Consider the following 27,501-nt stretch of genomic DNA (forward strand, 5'->3'; position numbering starts at 1 on the left):
TGTTTGTGTGTAGTGTGTGCATGTGCAATGAGTGTAGTGTGGTACCCAATTTTATAACTATTTGGAATTTTAGTTATCTACTTTTGATATGAAATTCAACCGTGGAATTGTGAGGAATTGAAATTGTAATTCAATTCCAAATCCATATTTTTGGTGGTACCAAATAGTATTGGATTTGGAATTGAAGGCTCCAATTCCTATTCCGTATGTCCAATTCAAATTCCTATTCCGCATGTCCAATCCCGTGATACCGAATAGAGTTATTCTATTGAGAATGAAAGTATTTTTTGTCACAAGTTTCACATAATTATACTCCCCCCGTCCACGAAAAATAGGACACTTTATGAATAGCACGTGTTTTAATATAGAATTGGTAAAGTAAGAGAGAAGAGTAAAAAAGTAAAAAATAAGTAGTGTTAGTAGAACGTGAGGTCCATACTATTAGTATGAGAGAAGGGGAAAAAGTAAGAAAAAAGTTGTTGAAAATTTTCTTTTTTTGAATGTGCACTATTTTTCGTGGACAACCAAAAATGGCAAATGTGCCCTATTTTTCGTGGACGGAGGAAGTATTATATTTAAATTTATTATTTGTCTTATGTTTAATCGCAAGCTTTCTTATTTAATTTGATATAGGTTTGTAGTTTCTACAAACATCAGATTTAAATGAGATGGTCGAATGTATGATCCATTTTTCTGTTGGATTGTCTGGTTTATGGCATTGATATAAACCCACAATGTAAACTGGGATTTGATTTCTCTTGTAAATTCTTGTAATGTTGGAATGAAAAAAAAAAAAAAACAATCCAGAACGAAAAACAGAAGTTGCCTCCGGGCCACAACACGAAGAGTAAGGGAGCCCCGCGCAAAGCCACCTTGGGTGCACGCAAGTTGGCACTCGTTGGCCGCAATTGCTGCGAATAGGGTGCACTGGGCAACGGGGGGGTGGACAAATTATATATAGAGTATGCGTAGGCGATCAGTATATGTAAAGGGAGACAATCTGCATTCGCATATGTGGATTGCAAAAACATTTTATTGATAGAAATCATGCTCCAACATTATAGTAATTGTGAGTGCAAACCTCAGAATATGGAATTCAAGATCTTTACCATATAGTAACTGTGAGTGCAAACCTCAGAATATGCATGAACAAGCTATGGAAGTCAGCGCACTCGTTAACAGAATCGACACAAAATTCACTGCATTGTTGTCAAGTATGCTAAGACCCGATATCCTCTTCACCGTCGGTCCAGCTTTACTCACAACCTGCAATGCCAGGATCAAATAACTTATAGTTTACACAAATTTCACTTATACTTTGAATCAATGACATTACAATAATTGCAAGCTACGTCCAGAAAATGATTCATTGTAGAAACTCGTCAAGATAGAAATTTTCATATCAAAGCCTTCAATGACATTCCACAATGGGGTCTCACTAGATATTTCCTCATCGCACTAATGGAAGACTGGCATCGTGCCACCTAAGTGAAGAAACGAGAGCACCTGATGTTTCGGAAGCATACTTCCAACTAAAACATATTCATAGACGTAACAGTCTCTAACAACTTAAATTTAATTTTAGTCAATATTCATTGATAGATTTGAATCAATTCAGTCCAAATAAAAACCGTAAAATATTATCAGTTCTCAGGTATAAATTTGTGGACGAGCACATAGATTCACTGAAGTAGAACAAATCAAGATCTGAAATATCACCTTCTTTCGGACACTGCAGAAACCACTGTATTGGAGCGTTGCTCCCAATAAAGAATCGATAACACTTCCACACAATCCCGAAAGAGCTGACACTGGTATCAACAATAGCTGCTTCATAGCTACATTGAAAGTGCAGTTGGTAGTCAGAAATCCCAAGATAACAAATGTAAGTCCAAGCACAGAGCCCGCAGCAGCAGCAGCAAGAAATCCTGCCTTTGTCACACCGCCATTGGTACCCTTCTGAACTGGCTGTATAAACAAAAGAAAGGGTAAGACACTATGAAATGAACCTTAAGGACGCGCTGAACTTGCAAATTCAATAAAACATAAGAATTTCTAACAGTAAACACAAGTAAGAAAATGATCATAGCAGTGCTTGTCCACCTTGAAGTTTGTAATAAGCCGCGGTTGATCATCACTGAGAACCCCGAGCTCAGATGACCATGTGTCTCCATTTGAGCAACAGTAATGACCAAGAATGCCACCAGCTAGATACGTCATGACACGTGATTCTTCTGAATTTAGACAAAAGTCCTGCATGCCCACTTGTGTCCAAGCAATCAGGACTAAAATTGTCGCGATACCACTATTAGAGAAAACTTGTATCCTGTAAAGTGAAGACAAATTAAAGTTATTAGTCCCAATGAAATCATCTAGAAGGCCTTATAGAGGCACTTGTCGAACTTTACTGAACACTAATTTAAAAAGAAGAGAGAAACAACTTGAATCACATTAACTAGGTCTATGAAAAAAATATATTTGGATGGCGAAACGTAATTTTTAAAAAACAATCTTCAATGAAATTAGCCAGAGCCTGAGACTTGGTAAATCAATTGAAGTTCTTGTATTTGAAGCCAGAGAAAACTCTTACTGCACCATATTATTATAAGGCCACAGCGATGCCATTGATGAGGAAAGTGTATTTTGTAAGTCATCAAGCAATTTATACGCACATAACATTTTATTTTTGCGAGAGCAAGGAAAGATACCAATTGCGTTGACCACCCTCCTTAAAATCTGCATCAACTTTCTTCTTTTTGTCCTCTCCAACTTTCGTTAACAATGAAGAAGAAACAAAGAAGGCAAGTAACAGAGCACCAAACCTACAATAATGCAAATACCATTACAAAAAACAGAGAGAGATAAAATATTATAGGCAAGCACAGGCATGTTAAAGATGTTCCCAAATATAGGAGAAGAAATGCGGATACCTGTAATTGATGGCAAAATGAATTGTCATAACAGCAAAACCAGAAAGCGCTCCAGAAAGGTCAAGGGACTTCTTTCTATATGACCTGATTGAAATTGCAGCTGAAAGAACTGCTGCAACCAATAGTTGGACTAAATTTCTTTCCATATCACCAGTTGACTCGTCCAACTACGCCAGAGGCTGAGAATAAAAATAAAAATTTTGAATTAGTGAAAGCTTTTCTGCATCACTGTCTCCCTATGACACAAATGCGACTGCAAAACAGAGCACGAATAATTATAGATAAAGCAAACCATAATAAATAAGAACACACATTTTAGGTTAGATAACTCCGAGATAGAGTTATCTACCCTAGCAAACGGACACACATATTACATGGTATACCACAGGTGATACATTTTGATGCTACTCTATTGAGCTTGTTTATCTTTTAATATACCACAACTCTAGTTCAACAGATTGGTTACTCACAGAACTGCTATTCGACGAATTTAACACCACAGACCAGTAAAACGGCACTCAAATACGCGTGGTGGAATTAGAGAGAAAATGAAACTCAAAACTAGTTTCAATTTCATGCTCCAGCATTGCCATCAACAGTAAGCTGAAAATTTTAATCTTCCTCTTAAAAACGACATAATTACTTAGGCCATGGTGATCAAAAAGTATAACAGGTTATCCAACACAAAGAAACTGTACGGACATATAAAAAACATCAAATGATCTCAAAACAAATTAACGCCTTTTAGATAACAATGGTTGCACAAATAAGATGGATTACATTAGTCACTTTCTGCATCGTTTTAGGAACCCAACTTAAACAGCAACATTCAATCAGAAAAACAAATCCCACAAATGTTTGAAGCCCTAATTTTAACTTGTTATCTTAAACAAAACTACTTCTCACTTGATTGATCCTCGATCATTTAAGCAGGGCTTTCTCCACATCCACATCCACACAAACATTCAAACACAACAAAAAGTTGAATAAAGACTGGATTTTTACCTCGAAAACTGGAGACAATTGTGTAGATGAATGAAGTTTGAACTCTGTTTTCGACGGTTTTGAATGGGAAACGAACCTCCCCTTAATTTAATGCTCGTCTAACTCTAAAGTCTAAACTCAGTAGAGTTGCTTCTTTGTACAATTACAGCTGCTGATTTTGACGTTTATTATTTTCTTGTAAAGATTCTTCTTTTTTCAGTTGCCCAACTTAGACCACATGAAGAAATGTTTGAATTGTTAACCAGATGAACTAAATTACAACAAAATGTTTAAATTAATATTATATGTTTTTTTTAAAATTTTAATCTACTTATTTCGTTGATATTATTTCATGTATGGAGTTATGGACTTAGAATTATATAGTGCGTCGCCAAAACTACTATTAGTTCATCAGGGAAAGATTAATGCCTGTGTGACTTACACGATAGTATTAAAATAATAAAATCGCTATATTGACTTATGCATAAATTTTTATGAGATATACTACTAGTACTAATTGTTTAATTAAATTTCAACATTTTGATTTTATTGTAAATTAGACATATTCAACTGGATGACAATTAGTATGGCATTCAAGATGTAGGGAGCTAAGCTAAGCTAAGCTAGATTGTCTATCAGTACTGTAGGTGTTGATTACTAGTAGTACTCCCTCCGTCCGCGAATAGGAGTCCTATTTGTTTCCGGCACGAGTTTTAAGAAAAAATGTTAAGAAAAGTTGGTAGAAGAAAATTAGTGGAATAGGGGTCTCATTTATATATATTAATTTTAAATGATATGTGAGGGGAAGGAGTTAGTGGAATGTGGGGTCTCTTTACCATTTATGATAATTATGAACCGAGACTCCTATTTGCGGACAGACCAAAATGAAAAAACGGGACTCCTATTCGCAGACAAAGGGAGTATATGTTTTCTCTGGTGCTTATGCTTAGGCAGTTAACCTAATTCAATTCAGAAGATTGGAAAAAGAGAAATCAATGCATACAGAAATCCTTTCAGGAAATTGCATTAGAAAATGGGAGTATCTTCATAGCAACTTCATTGTCAGTTATTAGAAAATTTAGGAAATGGCTGACTATTGTGACCGGTACACTGAGGGGTTTATATGTAACTTCATCTCTTTTTAGGGTTACCATGAAATGTATCGGATGAATTTTGTGCGATTTACAAATTGTGAATAATCGTGTTAGATGCTCGGGCTTTAGCCCATTTCAAGGGCCAGTGTGAAAAGGTTAATGGCAAACCAAACGTAGTACTCCCTCTGTCCGCAAAATAATGTCCATGTTTGACTCAGCACGGATTTTTAGAAATTTGAAGAAAAGTTAGTGGAACGTAGGCTTCACATTTATGTGTTAGTTTTATAATAGAATGTGAGTGTAATAAGTTAGTGGAAAGTGGGGTTTATTTACCAAAAAAAGAAAAATAGCAAAGTAATTTTATGGACGGACCAAAACGGCAAAATTGGACAATATTTCACGGACGGAGGAAGTAATTTCCAGGTATATATCACTATCTTGTGCTATGCTATCTAGAAAACCCAACATACGTTAGGATTACTATGCAGATTACCATTTACTTGTTTTATAGAGTGAGATGGTAATGTACAGTATGATTGGTTTACTAAATGGATAAATTGAGTGAATTAAGGTGGTTAAATGATTTAACATAAGAATATGTTATGATGAATTAAGACATGTTAAAAGGTAATTATAGATTTGTATAATTAAAATAATATTAATAGGCTGACATGTTAAAAGGTAATTATAGATTTGTATAATTAAAATAATATTAATAGGCTGCTAGTTCTCTTATATTATATGGACTTCTATGATTAAATTGCGTTAATAGAGTGCAAATTGCAGTTTACCTTATTCGAAATTGAATCAAATTTGGAATATCTCCCAAATTTAGCATGGCGCTCTATCCCCAAAAAAATAAAGTAATATGTAAACTGGAAAATTGTCGTGATATCACTGCAATATTCACTGTATAGCACTGCAATCTGGTATTGTTTCATCAAACTACATCTAGCCAAAAAAAATAAAAGTAATATATAAACTGCAAAATTGTCGTGATAACACTGCAATATTTAATGGGAAAGAATGCATATTCTTGTGGGATAGATGAAGTATTATTTGATAATGGATCTCACATTCTAACTATTTCTTTTACTTTACATTCTTTTACTTATAAATTTAGTAGTGGTATATAAAATTAGGATTCATGTCACTCTAATTTTTTTCTTTCTTACCTCTTACTTTATTCTCTTTTTATCTTTCTATCTTTTCTTCTATCTAACTTTATACTTTCTTCATTTAACTCACTTTTAAAATAATTTTTTAAATCTCATACTGAAAAGAAATGTACTCCTTCCATCCCACTGAAAATGATTCACTTTTCTTATAGGTTTGTCTCAATCAAAATAACTCATTACTAAAAATAAAAATATCTTTATCTCTATTTTAGTCTCAGTTTCTTAATTTACTACTCTATTTAACACAAAATAAAATTATAAAAACTCTGTGTCACTCGAAGAAGGAAGAGTCATCTTCTTAGTGACGGAGGGACTAGCATAGGATGGAGTATTTCATGGATTTGAGTGAGGTCAACTTGTCAACATTGTAGACAGACACGTCGGACGCAGTGTTGTACATGCATCTAACCGGTCAAAGGATCCAGTTGATCGCAGCCGTCCGATCTGTTAATGACGTCACTCTCGTTTAATTCTTCCACACACTCAGCGTGACTGCTGTTTTTCTGTGCCGTGCTCTTCTCTGCAAAATTATTGACAAACACAGACAGCACTCCTCTCTTTCATCGCCCCGTCTCGATTCAAATTCTTCGTCCGAGTTTCATAAAAATCGAACATCCCTCATTTTGAAGATTTCTCTCTCTGCTTTAAGCCCAGATACCAATTTCTTCCCGATTCGCATTAATGCCATTCTGAATCAAGCTAATTAATGCTAGTATAAGGCAATCCAAAAAGTCGCAAAATTTTTCTTTTCTTCCCTTTTCTCTCCCACTCTCGTGGTGTGTTTTATTCTCTGTATTTCCTTTTCTTCTCCGTTTCTCTTTTTTTAGACAGTGAGAGAGAAAGCTCAGAGTGTGCAGGCGTGTGTTTGTGTGTGTATGTGAGAGAGAGAGTAAAAATCAGTCCTTTTTAATGCGTGAAGCAGAAGAACCCGATTCCCTCAACATCCCCAAGTAAAAAAGGACAGCAACAATCACTTTCCTCCCCCTCTCATTTCCTTTAACTCACACAAAAATTGAACAAAGAAATGCACTTTATCCATCTCCCCAACTCCATTGTTTCCTCCCTCTCTCAGCCGAATTTCCCATCTCTCACTCTTTCTCAGTAGATAAGGACAAATGTGGGATTGATTTAATTATCGTGCATCGTTTTCAATTCTCGCTTCGATCACCGAATCCCTCTCTGCATCTGGTGTGAAATTACCGAAACATCCTCAACTTGCGAATTGAATTTTGAGGTACTAACCAACAAAAGGGCGTTGTCTTCATCTGGGCTACGGTGATATGCTTTTTGTTGTTACGCTTCTTGAGCTACGTGTCGCCTTATATTCTTCTTTTTCTATCGTGTTATCTTTTTGCGGTTGAACTTATCTCGTCTTTGTTCGTAGCTTTGGAAGTTTGTGTTTCAAGAGAGGGATATTTGGAGCTGCAGTTGAGGTTGAGGTTTAACTTTTTGGATGTGAAATGGGCTCTGTTGCATTTGCTGGTGATGATGAGTCTCTGCCTTCTACTAGTAATTGCAAGTTATCAACAATGGTAAAACAATTTTCCATTATGATTGCAATTTGCAAGTTATGATGCTAAATTGCTAATTAGTTTCCATTTCTGCAGATTCTTGATGGATGTGGTGCTGTTAATCATGCCTCGATTCCGAGGAAGCTACGGTCCGGTGCGTAGTTATGGATGTTTCAAGTTTATCATAGTGTTAATTGGATTTACTTTGGTTAATTGGAGTTTTTGGTTTAATCATTTTTTGCAAAAGTGGAGTTTCCTACTCATCTTTTTGTTGCTTTTCTGTGTTCTTTCTTACCTTTTTGTTTCTTTACTGGCTTTTCTTGCTGGTGTTGGCAGTGGAAGATTCTCTATGTTGCTTTATCTGAACTAGTGAGGAATGTACTTTGGAAAATGGAAATGATGTGAATTTTTTTACTAACTCTTTTAGCTGTGGTGTAACTTTGACTCACTGACTTCTTCATTTGGTTTAGAGTATCTTTTTTTTGATGTTTCACTTCTCCTTTTCTGTCCAACAGTTACAGTAATTATTTGTTTAGACAGAGTTGCTGCAATTTTTAAGCACTTTATAAAATTGGCTTTTGAGGAGTATATAGTTTTGCTTTGAGTTTTGTATGAATCTCTTGTTTTCAATTCTGTAGCCATCAAAAAGCGGAGCCGTGAGTCCGTTACTTCACCATGGCTAACTTCTGGGAAGCAGCATGATGCGTTGTCAACCACAGTTTATAGAAAAGATGGTGCAAAGAAATCCAAATTGAAAAAGGTTGGACACTGCAGTTCTTAAACATTAAGCTGTATTATCTCGTTTACATAATAGAAAAAACAAAAATACAAAAAGACAAGTATATGAATGAGGCAGTTCACATTCTCTGTGGAACTGCATTTTCAGAAGAAGAGACACATCACCAAGGATGAGGAAGAAGTGGCTGAAACCTTGTATGCTTTGGCTGGTATGTTCACTAATGCAAACAAGGCTGATCACGATGAAAAGCCCGAAATACAATCTTCAGCTACACTAGAAGAAGGTATCTCCATCAATAGTTAGAGCATTACTTTCTTTTTTGGTGGTTTATACTCTTGTCAAATGCTTAATCATTCTAAATGCCTCTTTGAGCAGATACCTGTCGGACACTACAAGTCGAGACTAGAAAAATTAGCTCAGAAGTAACTCTCGGAGCTGTTTGTCCTTCAATTACGGATGTGGTCAATTCAACAGAAGAAGTCATATCCCAAACATTAGAAGCTCGACAACCTGTGCCTTTTTTTTCTTGCAAGCAGGCAGCGACCCCCGATGCTTATGGATGCAAATCAGATTCATGTCCGAGATCCACTTTAAGGTGAAGTAAAATATTTCTTCACGCCATTATTAGTTTAGCTATTTTATTCTTACAAAGTTATTTATCTTGCAGACCACTAGTATCCATACATGGCACCATTCAAAGTCATGAAGACAAAATTCACTTTGATCAGGCATGCTCAATATTTAATTTACGGTAGTATCTTACATCTAAATATGTGTTTCTAAAACGATGTTCTCGAACCTTTCAGGTCACAGCTTCTGGATTGCAGTATGGCAAAAACAAATATAATGGTAACGAACTTTCTCATTAGTTTTAGGTGCATGTAGTATTGTGTAGTACTTGTTTGTATATTTATGGGGTATGTATGCTTTCTAAATACAGATTTGTTTCCATCACCCAACTTGTCTGCAATGCAAGCCGCAAGTTCTGAGACGCGCCGCTTGTTTGAGGGCACAATTTTTTCCTCTCAGCCTCATGTCGTTGAGCACAAAATTAGTAGTGAAAAGGTACAATGCTTAAAGATAGTATTTGGAAATGGTTTGTTTGAACCCAACAAGCTAATTAGCACCTTTTAATGGTTCAGCATACTAGAGTTGCTACTGAATCGAACAACTCATGGAAGAGATGTTCAGCACACGTTTACATAAGTCGTCTCATCAAAGTCTTGCAAATATCAGACAGAAAAGAAGGATTGCCAGTGAAGTCTACTCAACCAACAACTTGTCGAGGTTCAGACAACCAAATGCTGAGAATAAATGGTAGAAACGGTGACACATATTTTAGTGCCATAGACATAGATGCTGCTGAAAAAGGTTCATCTGAAGACCAAAATGGTTTCCTTCTGCATAAGAGGCCAATTCAAGATGAGCAGATGGCTTCTGAAACCTCTGCAAAGCAGGTGAGTTCCTTGCTGATACCATCTGTATGAGAATCCGGTTCTTATCTGAATGCTATAATTTTGAAGGGATATGACTTTTTATCTTTGGGAATGGGGATTCGTGGTTTGGACACCAGTGAGAGTGCAAACGGAGCAGGATGTTTTCTCGATCCTCCTAAACAGTACTATATGCCATACATGCAGTCACGAAACCAGTCCCCGATACTTTGTTCACTGCCCCCCCGGAATGGTTATTCTTCATCTTCATACTATAAGTCAGCCTCCTCGCAAGCACAACAGGTAACTTGCTGCGATTTCCAAACTTGATTGTCATTTTAATTCGGTTATGGATCGTTCCATTGATGATAGTAATGACAAGAGAATTCATGCTTGATCGATGCTGCAGCTCTCTCAGTATCATAGCAGCAGTTTCACAGACAGAACAGGACAGTATTATAACACGGGAGGAGGTGGTGAGCTTCGCCTTCCAGACTGGAGAAACGGAGCTGTGCTGAACTCTCTGTTCCCACATCTGCATGCTGCTCTGGGCTCCAAGTTTCAACAACTCTCACCTTCACAACAGCAGGTAATAGCTATCAACGCGTCGTTGCCTCTGAAAAGGCATCACAACCTTCCTTTGGGATTCGAGAGAAATGGAGCCGTATTCCAACCTGAAAACATGCACCTTTGACATGGATAAGTTACTATCAACATGCTTACTAAATATATCATCATTTGTTCATTATTTCTTCACATTTCGGTTCGTTTTCTGTTTACCTTGACGACTTGTGACCCCTCAGATTATATGAAACTTGAGTCTTGGATAAATCTGCAGCAAATTTCCTTGTCATGGCTTGTAAATTTTCTGGAGATTTACTTTTAAGTGACAGAACACTGAAACAAGAGTTACCAAACAGCTCTGATATTTTTTGAACTGATTGTATCTTGTAATAACATGACATGACTTAGCAATGGCACTAAATTGCCTTTACATTATTGGTTGAATTTTGTTCTTACTATATTTTTATTTTATATATTTCCAAGAGCAATTTCGGTTTTTTTTTACCTTTAAAAAAATTAATTCTCTCCATAAATATTTACATCATTTTGCATATCTAGCTTCATCCCAATTCATTTATTCTTCTTCGTTAACTCTCAAAAAGTCAGAGGCAATGTCATAGTAGAAAGGACTGATGTAGCGCTCTCGTGGACTCAAGGCCTCGTGTACGGAGGAGGTAACATATTCGATGAGTGCATGCACGTCGCGACAGAAATGAGGCAGGAGTGCCTCAAAACCTTTTGTAGTGGGCTCATCGAAGCCTTCTGCAATACATATTTGAGAAGACCGGGTGTGCATATTGCCCAAGGATTGTTGAACATGCACGAGCAGTGCCACGATTTTTCTAGAATGGAGAAGTGCCTTCACCAGTGGATACAAAGGCACACATCCAACAATCATCCTCTAAGTAGTCACTGGCTAACATTTACGGATCGTACATGTATTCTTAGGCATGACCGAGTTGAACTATGACATCAACGTCCCGAACCAATCACATGAAATTCGGATTGTTCAATTTTACTTGCAAATACAAAATTATAATTGCATGGGCAATTCACAAATGAACAAAAGTTGCGATTTAATTAGTTACTTTTATAAGTTATGGGATTGACTAGAAGTCAACCAAAAGTTATGATTTAAATGACAAATTTTCCTTATTTATTTGCAAGTAAAATTGAAGATAAAAATGACAATTTGTAGTAACACTCAAAATAATTCATTTCATTTTTGCAGACATTCTCAGTTTTTTTTTTTCGGTTTAATTTTGATTCTAAATTAGGATAATTCGATTTGGTTCATTTTTGTAAAACTCGAACTCGATTTTATTTATTTTCAACATAAAAAACCAAACAAACCAAAATTTGAATGCTACCTCTCTCATAACACCAAGTTCATGTAATAGTGAATTTATCAAAAGTACTCAACTATGAAAGACTGTATTTTAATCCTATTTGTCATATTTCTCATAAAGTTATTGATGTTCCTCAATATTATTGCCCATCATATATAAATGATTTGGTACCAGACCAGCAAAGAGAGGCCAATAAAAATGCAGTATTTCAATAGATAAGAAATTTTGAAGGTTGGACGTCTTTGTCAACCACTTGATCATTGTGGCTAACAAAACAAAGGGCCCATAGAGCTGCAAAAATCAATGCTGATAGATGGAATTAGTAGCAGCCAAAAGAGCAGCTCCAATACCAGATCCATCCTTAGAGTGTTGTACAATTATGTTCTTCGATACCTCCGGCCCTAAAATCTCTGTCACTGCATCTTGAAGGTACCCTCTGTACTCGGGATTATGCTCGTATAACCCTCCATCCATCGCCACCACCGTTCTCTTACCAAACACCGCACCTTTTGAATCTCCCTCCATCTTCTGGAGAATCCCTACGATTCCTGCCCCGGCCAACCGCCCCCCACGTTTTGTAATGGTCTCACATATGTCTACTACTATCTTCCTCGACTCCAAGTTGGAATTCACCTGACGGATATGCACATATCAGCTGGGAAATTAGTAGTGTGGCACCAATCACTAATAATAGCTTTTCATAATTCGATGTTTTTCGTTATAGGTTCATTATTGATCAAACTATGATATATGATCAAAATTTTGATTGTAGAGCCATAAATGGAGTTCTACCCCAGCCACGTCGTAGAGGATTGATCCAACGACTTCAAGATCTTTAGACGAGTCCTGTTGCATGGTGCATACGTCTGGTGTCCTACAAGGTATAGTTAAGGTTACAATTCTAAATCAGGTTTCTCAAACTAAATAAAGAAAATTCGGAGAATAAAGCTATAGTAATGCAAATTACTATTGCTTACTGGAAAATTAATTTGAAAATATTCATGATAACAATAGAACAATGTAACCTTTTCTTATTCCTTTTTAGTATACCTGAGAGAAAATGGGATCTGTAGCTTTTCTGGTATGGAGTCACCGAATAATGTAGCATCTTCGGCCATTCTGTGCAACACTCGTCTAACAATCTCACCAAGATACATCCCAGAAATTGTTTTCTCAAATATCTGTTTCCAATTTCGTTGTATAATCAATCAGGAAATGCACATAGCAGTAACACTACGAAAGAATAAAAAAATAAAATATGGAGGTGAACAGGGCTGGCTGGCTACCTGTTTCCCGGGATTGATGCTGGCAGCATCCATTTCTCTGTCAAACTCGGTCAAGGGAAGACCCCTCGAGAATGCCCCCCATTCAGTGTTTATAATCTAGTGGTTAAACAACAACACATATTCATAATGATATCACGAATTACCAACAGACGCACATATAGCCACATACCGTAGTTCCACCTGCTGATTTTGGGGCACGCAGCTTGGGAATGTTGTCTACGCACTCCACATAGGAGGCGTTGGTCCCCGTTCCTAGAATGACCGCGACCATAACATCGTCGTCCCAGTATCTAGCTCCGGCTAACGCTCCCACAGTATCATTGACCTAACTTAACACCATACAAAAAAACGCACCAACAATGAGCAAGAAGCCACAAGTGTTTGCGAACGAGGTCACAGCACGAATGACAATGTACCAAGGCAGAAACTCTCATATTCAAGCCCTGCCTTCTCATAGCCTCATTCAAGCAGGCGACTACGTCTCTCCCTTCCTGAAAAGCAGTAAAAACAAGGTGAGACCGACCTTTCTTCATTTAGACCAATAGAGAAATGAATACTCACAGTTCCGGAGACTGCAAAGCCTTTCGTCCACTTGATGAGAACGCCAGAGTTAATCGACGTCTGTTTCACTGCAAAAGAGAAAGTAAACCCCACTTCCCTCGTTCTTCCTTGGGACAACTCAAACTTCCCGCCTTCCTTCTCAACGAATTTCGCCAGCTTAGATGCTATGAAATCGAAAAGCTCCTAAAGAACATGATCATAGATAATTATATAATTAAGAGTATTTTGGTACTAAACATATGACCAAAATACGAATTTGGTCCAAAACATTCACTTTTTGAAAAACTGGTCCATAACAAATGAAAATGTCAACGAAGTGGTCCTTTTTTTACGGTTCCATAAAAAAACTAATGGTCAAGGCTAATTGCACATTTCCGTCAAAAAAGGACCACTCCAATAACAAGGATTTTATTTGTTATGGACCGATTTTTCAAAAAGTGAATATTTTAGACCAAATTTGTATTTTGATAAACCAAAATTGACCTTTACTCTATAAATAAAACAACGAAGCGACCTCGGAAGTAGCAAACAACAACTCCTTAGGGATGGTGACTTGATCGAATTCAGTGGCCACCACTCTACCTTGGTTCCCTCCCAATTGCACTCTCATCACTCGGAAATTGGTACCGCCGAGATCCAAAGCATAGTATAATCCATTCTCATCCCTTAATCACATCAATTTACCATTCCAAATCAATTAAGGATCACACTAGACATGTGCATTTTCAACAATTACAGCATAATTGCAGTCGTATTGAATCGAATGTGGCTTCAATCAAGGTAATAGGAAATGAAATTCATACCCGGTGGGGAGGGAATCGACGAAGCTGAGGATCATTTTGAGATCGGAGGCGCCGTCGGCGGCCAGGCCGGCGCGCATGTCGGCGGCCATGGCGGCGGAGACTTGGCGCAGGAGAGGCAAGGGAGTGGCGCAGTCATTGCGCAGCTTGGTGAGGATCGAAGCGGGCGAGACTGCGTTGGATGATCGCACCATCATCGCGAGTCTCGGGCGTGGGGGCGATCGCGGTAAATGGAGGGGTGGGGCGGCGGAAGTGGCGGAGATTACCGACATTTGCGGTTGCGATCACGAAATGTGTGGGGAAGAAGAAAGAGAAAAAGTAAGCAACCAACTAGCTAGATTAATGGCGTGATCAACACAGAGCTAAGTAACTAACACTCACTTCCTTCAGACAAACTATTCTTCATACACAGTATAATTAATAAAATAAATAAATAAACTTCTATAATTAAATAAAATATATTTGAGGTCATATATTTGAGATGTAATATTATTTTCAGTGAGAATTGCATTGCGTGGAGTGTCTTGAATTTCCATTTAAATGAATCGACTTTTTATTTGTTAAAATTGAAGTGAAATTATACTTTACGTGCATTTGTATGTTAGTGGAAATGAAGAAAAAAATTTACTCAATTTAATAATTTTGGAAATATGTATTATCGTTTGAGTGTGTATTTCTGAGTGTTTATGATGTGTAGATTAACATACAATAAAAATTAACGAAAATTCAATGAATTTTTGTGTGTAAACAAAAATTAACGAAAATTAATTAGAATTGTGTGTAAACAAGAAATTTTGTCCTGTACTAACATAATTGAACGGAAATTACGATGCTAACATGACACAAATGACCGTTATTAACTGGTTATTATCCAAAAATTTGGATCTCCTTATCCTCTATATAAATATTAACTACACACATCACTAAATAGAAACATATATTATATGTTTGAAATAATCTTTTCAGTTTTCACGCACTGTGCCACTAGTTTGAGAATTATGACAGTGGCACTAGGGGTGTCAAAACGGATACTCACGGATATCTGCACCTGACGAGTCGGGTACCCGATCCCGATTTCGGCCGAAATTGTTGTCCTGATATCCGACTCGCACTTTGTCGGGTATTATCCGATACCCGAGTCGGGTATCCCGCACCCGACACGGCGGGTACCCGACCCGACCCGAATTTTTTTGTTTTGAAAATCTATTTTATTATTATTATTATTTGCATTATCTTCCACAATTTAGTAAGTATGTGTATATATATGATACTGTATGTATAATGCACATGTGTGTAGCTTGTAGTATATATTAATAAAATACATATGTTATTGAATATATAATATTGGTCTTTATAGGCGGAAAAACAGGCTTTACTCATAATAGAGGAAAATTGAAAAAAAAAACATAGGTTTAAATCAAAGTCATTCGCTGGGATAAATTAAAATTTATATTAATATTAAAAATTGAAAAATATTAAATTATAATCAGATAATTTTCGGGATTGTCGGGTATCCCGAGCGGGCATCGGGTATACCCGATACCCGCAAAACCAAAAATATGACTACCCGATCCCGACCCGTTACCCGTTTCCGTCGGGTAGCGGGTATCCGACACCCGACGGGTATCGGGTCGGGTGTGTGGGTACCCAATACCCGCTACCCGTTTCGACACCCCTAAGTGGCACTGTGTTCTTTTTCTTCTTCTTCTTCTTATTATTATATAATTTAGTTTTTTATTAGTATTTTTTATGCTTATGAAAAGTACCCAAACATACCATTCTTATTATAGAAAATGCTAAAAAGAGACATAATAAATATGATCATAACTTAAATTTGTTAGTTTTATTTTTTTTTATAAAAAAATAACCAAACATACCAAATCTTATTATAAAAAAATGCTAAATATGAGACATTAAATAAAGAGTAAAGGCCAAAATTGGTCCTGAACATATGATCATTTTACGTTTTTTGTCCTAAACATGATTTTTTAGATTTTTTGGTCCTGAACATATGGAAATTTGATCATTTTGGTCCTCCGTCAATATTTCCGTTAAAAACTAACGGTCAACGACTTTAATCCCGATTTTGACCAAATTAAACTTTTAATTCTAATTTTTTACTCCCTAATTAGGGGTGGGAATACGGATATTGGGTATTGGATTTACCCATACCGGACCCGATACCTACAGGGTTTTGGATACCCAATATCCAATTTTATGGGATTGGGTATGAGATTGGATATTGAAATTTGAGATAAATCGGGTATTGGATAACCCGAATGGGTATCGGGTATTACCCGAATATCCAATATATTATTTAAATGCATTTTTTAAATTAGGTTTAAGCGTTTAGCAATGAATGCTTCTATGTTTTGCTTAGTTGTTTAATGACTTTTACGTGTTGCACAACCAACTTATATGGTTTTTATATTTTATTTAATTATTTTGACTTTTGAATTATATTATTGGTTGCTTCTACAGTTATATTAAATGCGTAACTTTTATTATTTTACTTAAATATTGCATAATCAATCCCCAAAAAATATAATTGTATACTTTAAAATAAATGAAACATTAAAGGTATTAGTCAATTTAAATATTTCTATATTTATTTTAATATATAAAATTTGAATTTTTTTATTAGTTATTAACAACTGTAAAGAGTCGGGTATTTGGGTACCCGATACTATACCCGGAGCGGGTATTGGAGTACCCGAAAATATATCGGGGCTTTGGATAGACATCTCAATGATTTTTGGGTTTGGGTACCCGGTTTTTTCAGGTCGGGTATCCACGGATACCCGTATTCCCACCCCTATGACCCTAATTAATTCCCTAATTATTTTAATAAATAATATGAAAAAATAAAAAGAAACTAGTTGACCTGCGCCCTCTCCATCCTCCACACCCCCGCCAACCTGACCTCCGCCGCCCTCTCCACCACCGTATTCCTCATCGACGCAGACTCCGGCGACCGCCTCACCTACTCCATCTTCCTCCAGCACGCCACCTCCCTCTCCTCCTCCCCTCACTTCACTCATCTCCAAAAACGACGTCGCTTTCGTCCTCTCCCCGTCCTCTACTTCTCCCTCCTCTCCCTCAGCGTCGCAATCTCTCCTTCCAACCCGCTCGCCTCCACGCACGAGCTCGCGCAGCAAATCCAGCTCAGCTAACCCTCGATCGCCTTACCAACTACACGAAATCAATCTCACCTTCAAACGCTGCAAATTCCCCAATAAACAACAAAAAAAACCCCCCAAAAAACAACAAAAAAAACCCCCCAAATTCCTCCTCCATCTGCAACGATGATGCACATGACCTTCTACTGGGGCAGAAGCGTCACCATCCCCTTCGATTCATGGCAGACCAATTCCTAGCCGGGCTACTTCCTCTCTCTCTTCGCCCTCTTCCTCTTCGGCACCTTCTACCAGTACATGGAGGAGCGCCGCCTCCGATTAAAGCTCCTCTCTGTCGCCAAACCCCCTCCTTCCTCCGCCGCCGAGGCTCCTCTCCTCAACAAGCTCGGCTGCCGCCGCTGGGGGCCCTACCAGATCGCCGGAGCGGTTCTCTTCGGAGTCAATTCGGCGATCGGGTACTGCCTGATGCTGGCGGTAATGTCGTTCAATGCGGTGATGAGGCGGTCGCCAGAGTCGGCGTCGATGAGGAATGCGGTGGTGGAGAGGGCGGCGGAGGTCAGGTCGGCGGGGGAGTGGAGGAGGGAGAGGGCGCAGGTCAACTATTTTCTTTTTATTTTTTCATATTATTTATTAAAATAATTAAGGAATTAATTAGGGAGTAAAAAATCAGAATTAAAAGCTTAATTTAGTTAAAATCGGGATTAAAGCCATTGACCGTTAATTTTTAACGGAAATGTTGACGGAGGACCAAAATGATTAAATTTTCATATGTTCAGGATCAAAAAATCCAAAAGATAATGTTTAGGACCAAAAACGTAAAATGATCATATGCCCATGATTAATTTTGGCCTTTACTCTTAAATAAATATGATCATGACTTAAATTTGTTACTTTTATTTTTTTTATATATAAAATACCCAAGCATCCATAGCTTAAATTTGTTCGTCGCACATTAGTTATTGAATAATTATATAGTTTAGTTCTTGTTTTACCTGCATATCATTAATTATTACTCCTACTATGTTATATTGAAACATAAAGTATGTATACTTATAAAAAGTACTCCCTCCGTTCCGCTTTAGCAGTTCTATTGAATTTTCTATCCTCTTTATATAAAAATAATAAAAAATAATTAAAGTGGAGAAATGGTAAAATAAGAGAGATAATAATATAGATAACACTATTCTCTATATTATTCTTTCTTTTAATTTACCATTTCTCTTTTTTAATTATTTTTTATCATTTTTACAAAAAGATGATAGAAAAGTTAATGGGACTGTTAATGCGGGACGAGGGAATAAGTGTATGTATGGCTACTATGGGAAGTCTAAATCAATTAGCATATCATATTTTGAAATTATTCATTTATTTCATTAAAAAAAGTTAATGTCTCATTAATTAGCTAGTATGATGTGAATAAATTCCACCTTTTGAAATTATTATTAATGTTTGTTTTTGTGTTTCAATTTAAATTTGGACCGTTGGCCTCTGTTTCTCCACTACTCCACACTTCTTCCCATTCTCATAAATCATAATGCTATGAAACCAAACTTCCTGCTATATTTTTCACCAACTCAACGGCTTGCATTCTTACGATTCCACTCACTTAGATGGGGAAACGCATTCCCCTCCAAAAAGCTTCCAATCGCGAACAAAAATGGGATAAAATTTTCAACGCCTTGGTTAAACTCTCCCAGAATCTGCAGAACGAGAGGCTGATTCTTGAAGAACGAATTAAATACTTGCACGAATTCATTTATAAGGTAAAACTATCTCCAATTAAATCCATGTATACTGTCGTAGCAATAGGGTTTTTGCGTCAACTGCCAGTAATTGGGGATTACAATTAATGTAGATGAAAATGGAGCAGAAAGTTAATTCTTTCAAAGCAGAATTAAATCTCGGTTTCAAGGAAAGGGAATCCATCATTTTTAAGCATAGATATGGTCAGTTTTTCTGGTTCCACGAGGATTTACCTTTTTGATTTATTTTTAATTTGATATGTTTGTGTTTTGGGAATTTATCCAGGGATGTTACACTTTTGATGATTATATTGATTTATACTATAAATTGCATAGACTTATAGATTTTGTTTATTGAAAAAACATGGAATAATTGTTACACATATGATCAAGGATCATGTTATCTATCATGCTTCAAATTTGATTTCTTTTCTTTCACTTTCCAATTTTCACTTCTTATTGCAAGTTGCAATGCATTTTTATCTTATGTAAGCATTGCTTCTCTGTGGAATGCAGAGAATGCTGAGAATGAGGCAGCTGACTTCAGAGAATGGTGTGACTATCTTGTGCACAAGTGTTCAGGGCCTAGTGTATGTTCTATACACTTTGCACGCTTGATGGTTTTCCCGTTATATAAATGAATGCATATGTTCTTTTTGTTCAATATTTTCTTGCAATGTGCAGGGTGTATCGAGCGATATTAGCAATAAAGGTGGAAACTCGCTAAACAAGGTGGCACTTCAAGATGAGGTGAGGATGCTGAAAAAAGAACTTGAAAAATCTAAAGTGGCGAAGAACTCTGAGATTTCAGCTCTCTTGGCAGAGAAGGAGGTATTGTGGAATCAGTATGAGCAAATGGAGACCAGCCTCACTGAAAAATTGAGAAAGGAGCGTGATGAAGCTAAGAAAGCAAATGAAAAGGCTCAGATTCTTGTAAGCAAGGCCGATGAGTTACAAATATCAAATGAGAAGTTAAAGGCCAGTATCACTACGATGGAATCTGAATCAATTAAAAAGAATGAGGAAATTGTCAAACTTAGGAAAGAAATCGAAGCCTTAAATTCCAGATCAAGGTCAGCTTCAACGTTACTGCGTCCCTCTAAGGGTGATGCTGTACCATCTTCCATGCGAGGCAAGAAAAGTAGCATCACTCGTGGAAGCACTGGAAAAGGGAGGAATGAATCAGATTCTTCACAAACCACTAAGAAGGTATACAAAGGATCAAACCCTTTTTGCTGCAAACATATTACTATGTGTCTTGCATAGCATATAACTAAATGCAAATGTATTAGAAACTTGATCAAAGAGATTGCAAGCATGTCGTTCTTTAGTATCATGAGTGAGATCTGACAGTTCACTCTATAATGCCATGATATAATGATGAATGCTGGTTCCTTTGGCTGAGCATCACAACATGGATAAGTTTTTTGTGCTTCTATTTTTTGAAACTAATCAAATGCCTGGAAATGACTAAATGTTTCAAAATCTTAAAGCGTTTTTTTCTGAGTATGATATTGGGTCCCAGTTACCTAATGTTGCTGCTATGCGCTCTTATTTTGGTTGCGGAGAACCTAATTATTACTGAAGAATGATTCTTTCCTTTTGGTTTTGGTGGACAAGTGCATAACTTTCAAGCGCAGTAGGTTCTGCGTGATAAATACGAATGGTTGTCATGAGAAACTCCTACTCTCTGTGGAGTCTTACTTTCATCGATATAAACCATTTGAATTAGTAGACTAGTAACATCTTCTGAAACCTGTAACCATTCCTTTGTGATATGTGGTGTCCCTTGTTTGAATCCTTTTCTTTTCATATATTCGTTTCCCAGATTTGCTTAACTTTCTGCAAGGATTGTATGAAATCTCTTTTGACTTTGAAGTATATCTCAGTTAAGTACCGAGGTTTCTTACCGCATCTAATAGTGATGGTTTTCAATGCAATAACGTGTCACATTTTATTGCAGACGACTCGTACAAAGCCAGGTGCTCATAAGTCAACTGGAGGAAAGGCACCTAGGAAGCGGTTGATGTTTGATACGCCTATCTTTTCCACTTAAAGATCGGCTTAGCAAACACCTGACATTTAGCAAGTATGTGTGTTTCTCTGTCACGTAATCCGTTTCAACATGACCAGAATATTCTACCATAGTGAAGTCTAGCAAACCTCCTGGAGAACTGATGGTTAAATCTCTAACATAAACTGAACAACTTATGAAGGACTGAAACTTGAATGTCGAAGTGAGTGGGAGTTTCGCCTGAGGTACATTTTGGCGTGTCTTGAATGCCCGTACGGCCTATGGTCTCGCCACATTCAGGCTGTGCGATTCTCTTACAGAAAATGATGTTCGAATCCAAAGCCTCCTTTCTTTTCTCATGTCTCACTTGAAGGGAAGTGGTTTGCAGGGAGGTAGTTGTTGTTAATTCCCAAATTGAAGAATTAATCTTCTCCAAAGTACTTGTATCTAGCAGCTGTCTGTATATATATTTTTACTGTGTAATTACTTAAATTTTCATACTACAATAGTGTCTTCCACTTGTTGCTTGTGCTATTATTTCTATCAAGGTATAGAAATATATCACTTCTTTAAAATTGATCAAGATATTTATATTTCATTTTAGTTTTTTAAATTTAAAATTGTACTTTTAACCTAGAGATGCATCATATCATATTCTTATGTTTAAAACATTCAACAACCCATGATATTGAAATATATGTGTGCTCGATGTGTATATTTAGTAATATTATTTTTAATAAATAATCAAGAGTGTGAAGATGATTAGTTCGACGTAAATGATCAAGCTGAAAATCCAAATAACATTGAATTGCATACAGAGGGAGTGAGTATATAGAAACGCAAATACTGAAATACTGGTGCTTAATCTTACAATAGAACATATGTAACAACTAACAATACAAGGAACTGATATGTGAGTGGAATGAGTTAGTCGAATGTGGGGCCTCTATTCCATTTATAGCAATAATGGACATGGAGGCGGACGGAGTACTTCACAAGCTCCGTCCATAGTAGATGTCATACTTTCCTTTTTAGTTTGTCCCACAAAAGATGTCACATTTCCTCTTTTAGAAAAAGTTCCCTCTCACATCAATTATAAAATTATATTTTCTCTCATCACTTAACACACAAAATAACATCTCCTAAAATCATGTGTCATCTTCCAAGTGTGACATCTACTATGAGACGGGGGGTGTATAACAAACTTCAAAGTTGGCACTTGCCAATCTCTTCAGTTCTTCTTGAGTACTGAAAATTTCAACTCGAACATGAAGGTCGAGTTGGTCTCGTGTAAATCCTCTTGTTCATCTACTATCCTTTTAGCTGACACCACCGCTGATCCACTGCAATGTACCAAAGAAATTGATCTCAGTGTTGCTATTTCTCCGATTTCTAATGGGATCTCCTTAAGTCGGCTTAAATGGCATAGATGAAGCTTCTGCAGAAGTGGAAAATGGGAGTTGTCTGACACAATCCAATCTTCAAGATTAATTGTACAATCCAGTTTAAGAAACTTGAGGTTTGGGAACTGACCTTCAGTCGTTTCCCACTTACCTGAACAGAAGCTACCAGCTTTTAATACAAGCTTCTCAAGAAGGGGCAATGAACCAATGTTTGGCATTAGGCCTTCCAACTCCAGACCAATAGAGCCACTAACATACAACTTCTTGAGGGAGTGTGGGAAACTAATCCTCTGCAAATAGAAATCACATCCGTAGCTAGTGGAGCAGTGGAAGTTTTCCAATTTACTCAAACACTCAAGATGGCTAAGACTATTTTCTTTCTTCCTTTCTTCGACGTCGTACTCTAGATGCAATTTCGTCACATTGGGAATTCTTTTAACAACCTCCTCATTTAAAAACAAATTCAACACTCCTTTGATGACAATGCCACTGTTGCTACTAGGAGGATTTGGGAGAATCAATTGATGACTCTCAAGATACCGAAGTTGATGCAATTTCCAAATTTCACTCGGTGCATCAAGATGCTCCCGCGAATGAATAATCAACGTGTGCAGATTCCAAAGCTTATCAATCGAAGATGGAAATTTGGACTTGTCATGAACTCTAACAGCAAGATACCGTGAGTTCACCAATTCAAACACATTGTCTAGGATATAAGAACCACTACTAGTAACTTCATCATAAACTTTGAATGTCCTTAACAATCTAAGATTGTGAGGCAGTCGGACTTCTGGAGGGATTTGATAGAGGCAATGGACAAACAGTAATATGGAACGAGCATGTGACAAAGATCCCAAGACTTCCGTTGTTAACAACCTTTCAGATTTGACAGAAAAAACAACCCGACGTTCGGTATTTATGGTGAGAGGAGAATCTCTTATGACATGATGAAACCTTTCCCTTTCAACTTCTTTTAAACACAAATCTCTCAACAAATCATGAATTTTACAATACTTCACATTTCCACTGAGTCCCAACTCATCAACTAAAACGAGATTTCTATCAACCAACTCATTAAAGCACTCTTTCGCAATGGTTTCCAAACATTTCCCACTCCTCGGTTTCAAAAATCCTTCTGAAACCCATAGCTTCTCAAGCATTGACACACGTATATTATGATCTTCCTCAAAGATACCCATATACGAAAAACATGGCTTCAAATAGTTTGGCAGACAGATATAGCTCATCCTCAATATCTTCAAGCAAAATCCATCAGAACTGTTAGTAACAATTGACTTTAAATTTTTCCCTATGCACTTCCAAAATTCTCTAGTGCACTTAAATTTTGACAAAAGACCACCTATTGTAGCAATTGTTAAAGGAAGCCCTTTACAATTTGCTACAATATTCCTTCCAATATCCTCCAAATCAAGAGGGCATCTTTCTTTCCCAAACACAATCTTACAGAACAATCCCCAACTATTAACCTCATCTAGAAATTGCATATCAACTGTGTAAGACTCATTCAACTGAGAACCCAAGTTTGATAACCTAGTTGTTACAATAATTCGACTCCTATTTTGGTAATCGGGAAAGAAAAATTTGATTCTGTCCCACACCTCTATGCTCCACATATCATCATCCATTATAACGAGATACCTCCTGCCTGATAAATACTTGTACAACTTATTTCCCAAATCGTTCTCACTCAAATCACTCGACTCTCCACTTGCTTGCAAAAGAACTTCTCTGAGTATTTCTCTAACGTTATAGGTTTGAGAAATTGTAGTCCAAGCACGAATATGAAAATCCTCCTTAACAAGTGCATTGACAAATAGTTTTTTGGTAAGAGTGGTCTTACCAATCCCTCCCATACCCACGATGGGGATGATTTCGCGTTTGCTTTGATATCCAGCCAGCTTATCCAGGACTTCATCGAACACTTGGTCGAAGCCCACCACATAGTGTCCACGTCCTTCACAGTGGAAGATGACGTTGAGGTTTGCTGCAGTGGAGCAACAGCTAAAGTCTCCATGGCTTGTTGCAGCTGAGCAACAGTTGCAGTAGTCTCCGTGACTTCATTCTTGATCAGATTCATTTCTAACTTGTGATAGAATTCCTCTTTATTTGTGGGTCGTCCGTGTAGTTTGAATCGTCTGACTTTGTTCGATCGTGGGCCAATTTTAAGCACGATTTGGGATTCAATAACATCCTCAGCTGCATAAACTGCATCAGCAATGCGACGCTCCAACGGATCAGCTTCGTCATGGTAATCGCCAACATGGGAAATATGACCATCAAGAAAATTTTGGAAGAAGGTGATGTTTTGAGTGAGGGATTGAAGTTGTGTTTTGTGGATAGAAATGGGAGGGTGAGGATGTTTCTCAAGGGTGTCTATAATATGCATAAGAGAAACCAGAGCTCCATAAGCTGCCATGATTAAGTCTTGAAGGAAAGAAGACAACCAAATTATTTGGTATTCAGTGTTGAAACAAGACAATCAATTGAGAATTCCAAACTTCAAATATGAACAACTAATGCCACCATTAGTGAGATCAATAAAATATTGATACAATAATGTGAAATGCTTTATTCTCCACTTTCACGTTATTGCGATACACATAATATACTCATTATGATAAGCTGCAGAAGCGTTGAGTTAATAATAAATCATACTACCAAACAAATAGAAATGACATGAAACTCTTTCCTTTTTCTTACATTTTCCATCCATTTCTACTTAAGCGCGCGTTGTAAAACCCTTTACTCGATAGGTAAAAGTCCACCGCATAATGACATCATCAATTGGAATTGCGGAAACTCAAACAAAAACACATTACGAAAAATTTATCAAATTAGAACATTGTAGTGGAAATGGACTATCCAAAGCTTCATACCAGATACACTTTCTAAACTTTCTCAAACCACTAATGCCTCGCTGAAGATGCAGCTGCTGCGCTTCTCTAATGTCAAAATCTATAGCTTAACTGTAGGGAGGGAGAAGAGCTTAGAAAGCCCAGTAGAGTATTCATATACTAAAACAAAATTATTCAGAATTTCTACCAACATATTTACATAAGTAGATATCTAATGCGTGCAGGGGTGCTTAAATGGTTCTCGGTTAACCGAAATCGGCCGATTAATTGAGGAATCGGGAACTGGGAACCGGAAAACCGGTTTCAGTTCCAGTATCGGTTCCAACTTTTTATTTTATATAAAAGCGGTTCCGGTTCCTAACGGAGAATTAGATTACAATTCAATTTTATATTTTTATATAATTTAATATACTAATAAATCTAACGTAATTGAATTGAAATAAAATAAATTAAAACATTGAGTGATTTTAAGATTTAAACAAAGTTAAATTTGCAAGCTCTGTTTTCTAAATCATTTAAAATATTTTAACTGTGATGTTTTGAATTTATAATTATTTTCCAATTCATTTTTTTTGAACTAACTACTATGAGTAGAACATCATAAGTTTGTTTATAATTTCCAAAAGAACTACTCCCTCTGTCCCATTAGAAATGAAACGTTTTTCTTTTTGGTTTGTCACATTAAAATGAAACGTTTCTAAAAATGGAAACAATACTCTCTCTACCTTTTCTTTTATCTTACTTTACTCTCTTACTTTACTCTCTCTTTATTTATTAATTAACTCATAAAACAACACTACATAAAATCATGTGCCGAAAAGTAAATGTTGCATATTTAATGAGACGGGGGGAGTATATAAATACAATATCATTCCATATGATAGAAATTTAACTTTATAACAAATTTATGTATTATACGATTTTAACTTGTTTGTGAATGATTTATTAACTATTCCGTATTAAACCTAAAAGTCACAACAAGATCAATTAGTATTGCAAATTGATGGGGTTTGGTGCCCCTTGCACAGCGGAAGACTTGTACAAAACAAATAAATCAGACAAGGATCTATTTGACCGATTATGCGATTAATCAATTCACATGTTAAACAGATAATTGCATGCTAGAACGCAAATAATTCATACTCAAAAAAAGTAAATCCTAAAACATGAATCCTACGGTTTAGAGTTACCGAATTGATTCTCCAAAGAATCGTCGAATGCTCGCGCCTTCTCCACGATGATCTTCAATACTAGACCACAGATCTTCTCTCTGGTTCCCGAACTGTATCTCGATATCAGGGTGGGCTGATCTTATCAAAATACTAGGACTCGAATAAAAAAGACAGAAGAAATCTTTCTCCAAGTAGGAGAGAAATTCGAACTCCTCTAAGTAGAGGGAGACGAAAAATATGAGTAATAATAATGAATGATTTCTGTCTCCTTTATTCTCCTATTTATATTAAGTTCCTTTTCGGGCCCAGACATGGATCTATGGAAGGTTTTGGATATGGGCTCCCCCAATTAGCTTTTTACTAATTAAATTGAACCCACAATTTAATACAAGCTTATATTGGAATATTACGAGCAGCCACTACAGAAGTAATATTGAACTCTCCCCATCCAAATCCGAAATTACAAGTAATCCGGGTTTCCACTTTGTTTATTATTTATTTCCCGCGCTTAAGATATAAATGTCCATTAATTAATTAATGTCTGCTATGGACTTAATTAATTAACATCTTATTAATTCCAGAGTGGACTTAGCAAGCAATATTTATTTATTATTCATAGAGCGATAAAACTTCAACTGACCAGTTTTCCGAATAATAAAACCTTGTTCGAGCTCCTCTTGAGGACATTATCAAACGAGACTCACATCGCGCACGTTTCAACATAATAG

At 36.8% G+C, this 27,501-nt stretch overlaps 4 protein-coding genes and 1 pseudogene across 7 annotated transcripts; 2 read left to right on the forward strand and 3 right to left on the reverse strand.

Annotated features, from left to right (window-relative positions):
* Positions 1 to 1,013: 1,013 nt before the first annotated feature.
* On the reverse strand, positions 1,014 to 4,138 carry LOC125223275 (protein PGR-like). 2 transcript variants are annotated; one of them, XM_089061125.1, is made up of 6 exons: positions 3,936 to 4,138; positions 2,931 to 3,183; positions 2,709 to 2,822; positions 2,104 to 2,326; positions 1,720 to 1,968; positions 1,014 to 1,266 (listed from the first exon to the last, which is right to left on the reverse strand). In XM_089061125.1, the coding sequence occupies exons 2-6, from the start codon at positions 3,074 to 3,076 to the stop codon at positions 1,135 to 1,137; spliced, it is 864 nt and encodes a 287-aa protein (XP_088917251.1). In that variant the 5' UTR covers positions 3,077 to 3,183; positions 3,936 to 4,138; the 3' UTR covers positions 1,014 to 1,134. The 2 variants fall into 2 exon arrangements, with proteins under 2 accessions (XP_088917251.1, XP_047982305.1); XM_048126348.2 differs by having other exon boundaries at positions 2,931 to 3,109; positions 3,936 to 4,136.
* A 2,572-nt stretch (positions 4,139 to 6,710) lies between these two features.
* Positions 6,711 to 10,868, forward strand: LOC125205901 (uncharacterized). Of its 2 annotated transcripts, none has more exons than XM_048105091.2 (12): positions 6,711 to 7,461; positions 7,571 to 7,718; positions 7,794 to 7,851; positions 8,336 to 8,457; positions 8,584 to 8,719; positions 8,812 to 9,031; positions 9,104 to 9,164; positions 9,243 to 9,285; positions 9,377 to 9,501; positions 9,579 to 9,893; positions 9,960 to 10,172; positions 10,279 to 10,868. In XM_048105091.2, the coding sequence occupies exons 2-12, from the start codon at positions 7,647 to 7,649 to the stop codon at positions 10,561 to 10,563; spliced, it is 1,650 nt and encodes a 549-aa protein (XP_047961048.1). In that variant the 5' UTR covers positions 6,711 to 7,461; positions 7,571 to 7,646; the 3' UTR covers positions 10,564 to 10,868. The 2 variants fall into 2 exon arrangements, with proteins under 2 accessions (XP_047961048.1, XP_047961046.1); XM_048105089.2 differs by having other exon boundaries at positions 6,711 to 7,420.
* A 1,101-nt stretch (positions 10,869 to 11,969) lies between these two features.
* Positions 11,970 to 14,701, reverse strand: HXK3 (hexokinase 3). Its single transcript, XM_048103085.2, has 9 exons — positions 14,433 to 14,701; positions 14,144 to 14,294; positions 13,630 to 13,812; positions 13,485 to 13,559; positions 13,238 to 13,393; positions 13,069 to 13,164; positions 12,833 to 12,963; positions 12,575 to 12,656; positions 11,970 to 12,415 (listed from the first exon to the last, which is right to left on the reverse strand). Exons 1-9 carry the CDS (start codon positions 14,699 to 14,701, stop codon positions 12,083 to 12,085), a joined length of 1,476 nt encoding a protein of 491 aa, XP_047959042.1. The 3' UTR covers positions 11,970 to 12,082.
* A 4,335-nt stretch (positions 14,702 to 19,036) lies between these two features.
* LOC125207960 (uncharacterized) lies at positions 19,037 to 21,828 on the forward strand. Of its 2 annotated transcripts, XM_048107483.2 has the most exons (6): positions 19,037 to 19,329; positions 19,422 to 19,512; positions 19,825 to 19,898; positions 19,993 to 20,517; positions 21,272 to 21,397; positions 21,525 to 21,828. In XM_048107483.2, exons 1-5 carry the CDS (start codon positions 19,177 to 19,179, stop codon positions 21,362 to 21,364), a joined length of 936 nt encoding a protein of 311 aa, XP_047963440.1. In that variant the 5' UTR covers positions 19,037 to 19,176; the 3' UTR covers positions 21,365 to 21,397; positions 21,525 to 21,828. The 2 variants fall into 2 exon arrangements, with proteins under 2 accessions (XP_047963440.1, XP_047963439.1); XM_048107482.2 differs by having other exon boundaries at positions 19,040 to 19,329; positions 21,272 to 21,828.
* Positions 21,829 to 22,182: 354 nt separating this feature from the next.
* LOC125223271 (putative late blight resistance protein homolog R1B-16) lies at positions 22,183 to 24,792 on the reverse strand (annotated as a pseudogene).
* Positions 24,793 to 27,501: the final 2,709 nt, after the last annotated feature.

Source organism: Salvia hispanica, chromosome 6, assembly GCF_029641045.1.
Source record: "Salvia hispanica isolate PSC_SH4W2 chromosome 6, Shi_PSC_v1, whole genome shotgun sequence".
In the NCBI taxonomy this organism is placed as follows: domain Eukaryota; kingdom Viridiplantae; phylum Streptophyta; class Magnoliopsida; order Lamiales; family Lamiaceae; genus Salvia; species Salvia hispanica.

Excerpts from the sequence above, each read along its gene's own strand:
- HXK3 (XM_048103085.2), bottom strand. The coding sequence starts at position 14,701 with ATGTCGGTAATCTCCGCCACTTCCGCCGCCCCACCCCTCCATTTACCG. Across the intron at positions 12,964-13,068 it reads GCATCAATCCCGGGAAACAG|ATATTTGAGAAAACAATTTC; the intron begins GTAGCCAGCCAG and ends AATTGGAAACAG. Across the intron at positions 12,416-12,574 it reads TCCTCTACGACGTGGCTGGG|GTGAATTCCAACTTGGAGTC; the intron begins GTAGAACTCCAT and ends CATATCCGTCAG.
- LOC125223275 (XM_089061125.1), bottom strand. The coding sequence starts at position 3,076 with ATGGAAAGAAATTTAGTCCAACTATTGGTTGCAGCAGTTCTTTCAGCT. Across the intron at positions 2,327-2,708 it reads GAGGGTGGTCAACGCAATTG|GATACAAGTTTTCTCTAATA; the intron begins GTATCTTTCCTT and ends TTCACTTTACAG. Across the intron at positions 1,267-1,719 it reads TCTGCAGTGTCCGAAAGAAG|GTTGTGAGTAAAGCTGGACC; the intron begins GTGATATTTCAG and ends CTGGCATTGCAG.
- LOC125207960 (XM_048107483.2), top strand. The coding sequence starts at position 19,177 with ATGGGGAAACGCATTCCCCTCCAAAAAGCTTCCAATCGCGAACAAAAA. Across the intron at positions 19,899-19,992 it reads ACAAGTGTTCAGGGCCTAGT|GGTGTATCGAGCGATATTAG; the intron begins GTATGTTCTATA and ends TGCAATGTGCAG. Across the intron at positions 20,518-21,271 it reads CTTCACAAACCACTAAGAAG|ACGACTCGTACAAAGCCAGG; the intron begins GTATACAAAGGA and ends ATTTTATTGCAG.
- LOC125205901 (XM_048105091.2), top strand. The coding sequence starts at position 7,647 with ATGGGCTCTGTTGCATTTGCTGGTGATGATGAGTCTCTGCCTTCTACT. Across the intron at positions 9,286-9,376 it reads TGGCAAAAACAAATATAATG|ATTTGTTTCCATCACCCAAC; the intron begins GTAACGAACTTT and ends TTCTAAATACAG. Across the intron at positions 9,502-9,578 it reads ACAAAATTAGTAGTGAAAAG|CATACTAGAGTTGCTACTGA; the intron begins GTACAATGCTTA and ends TTAATGGTTCAG.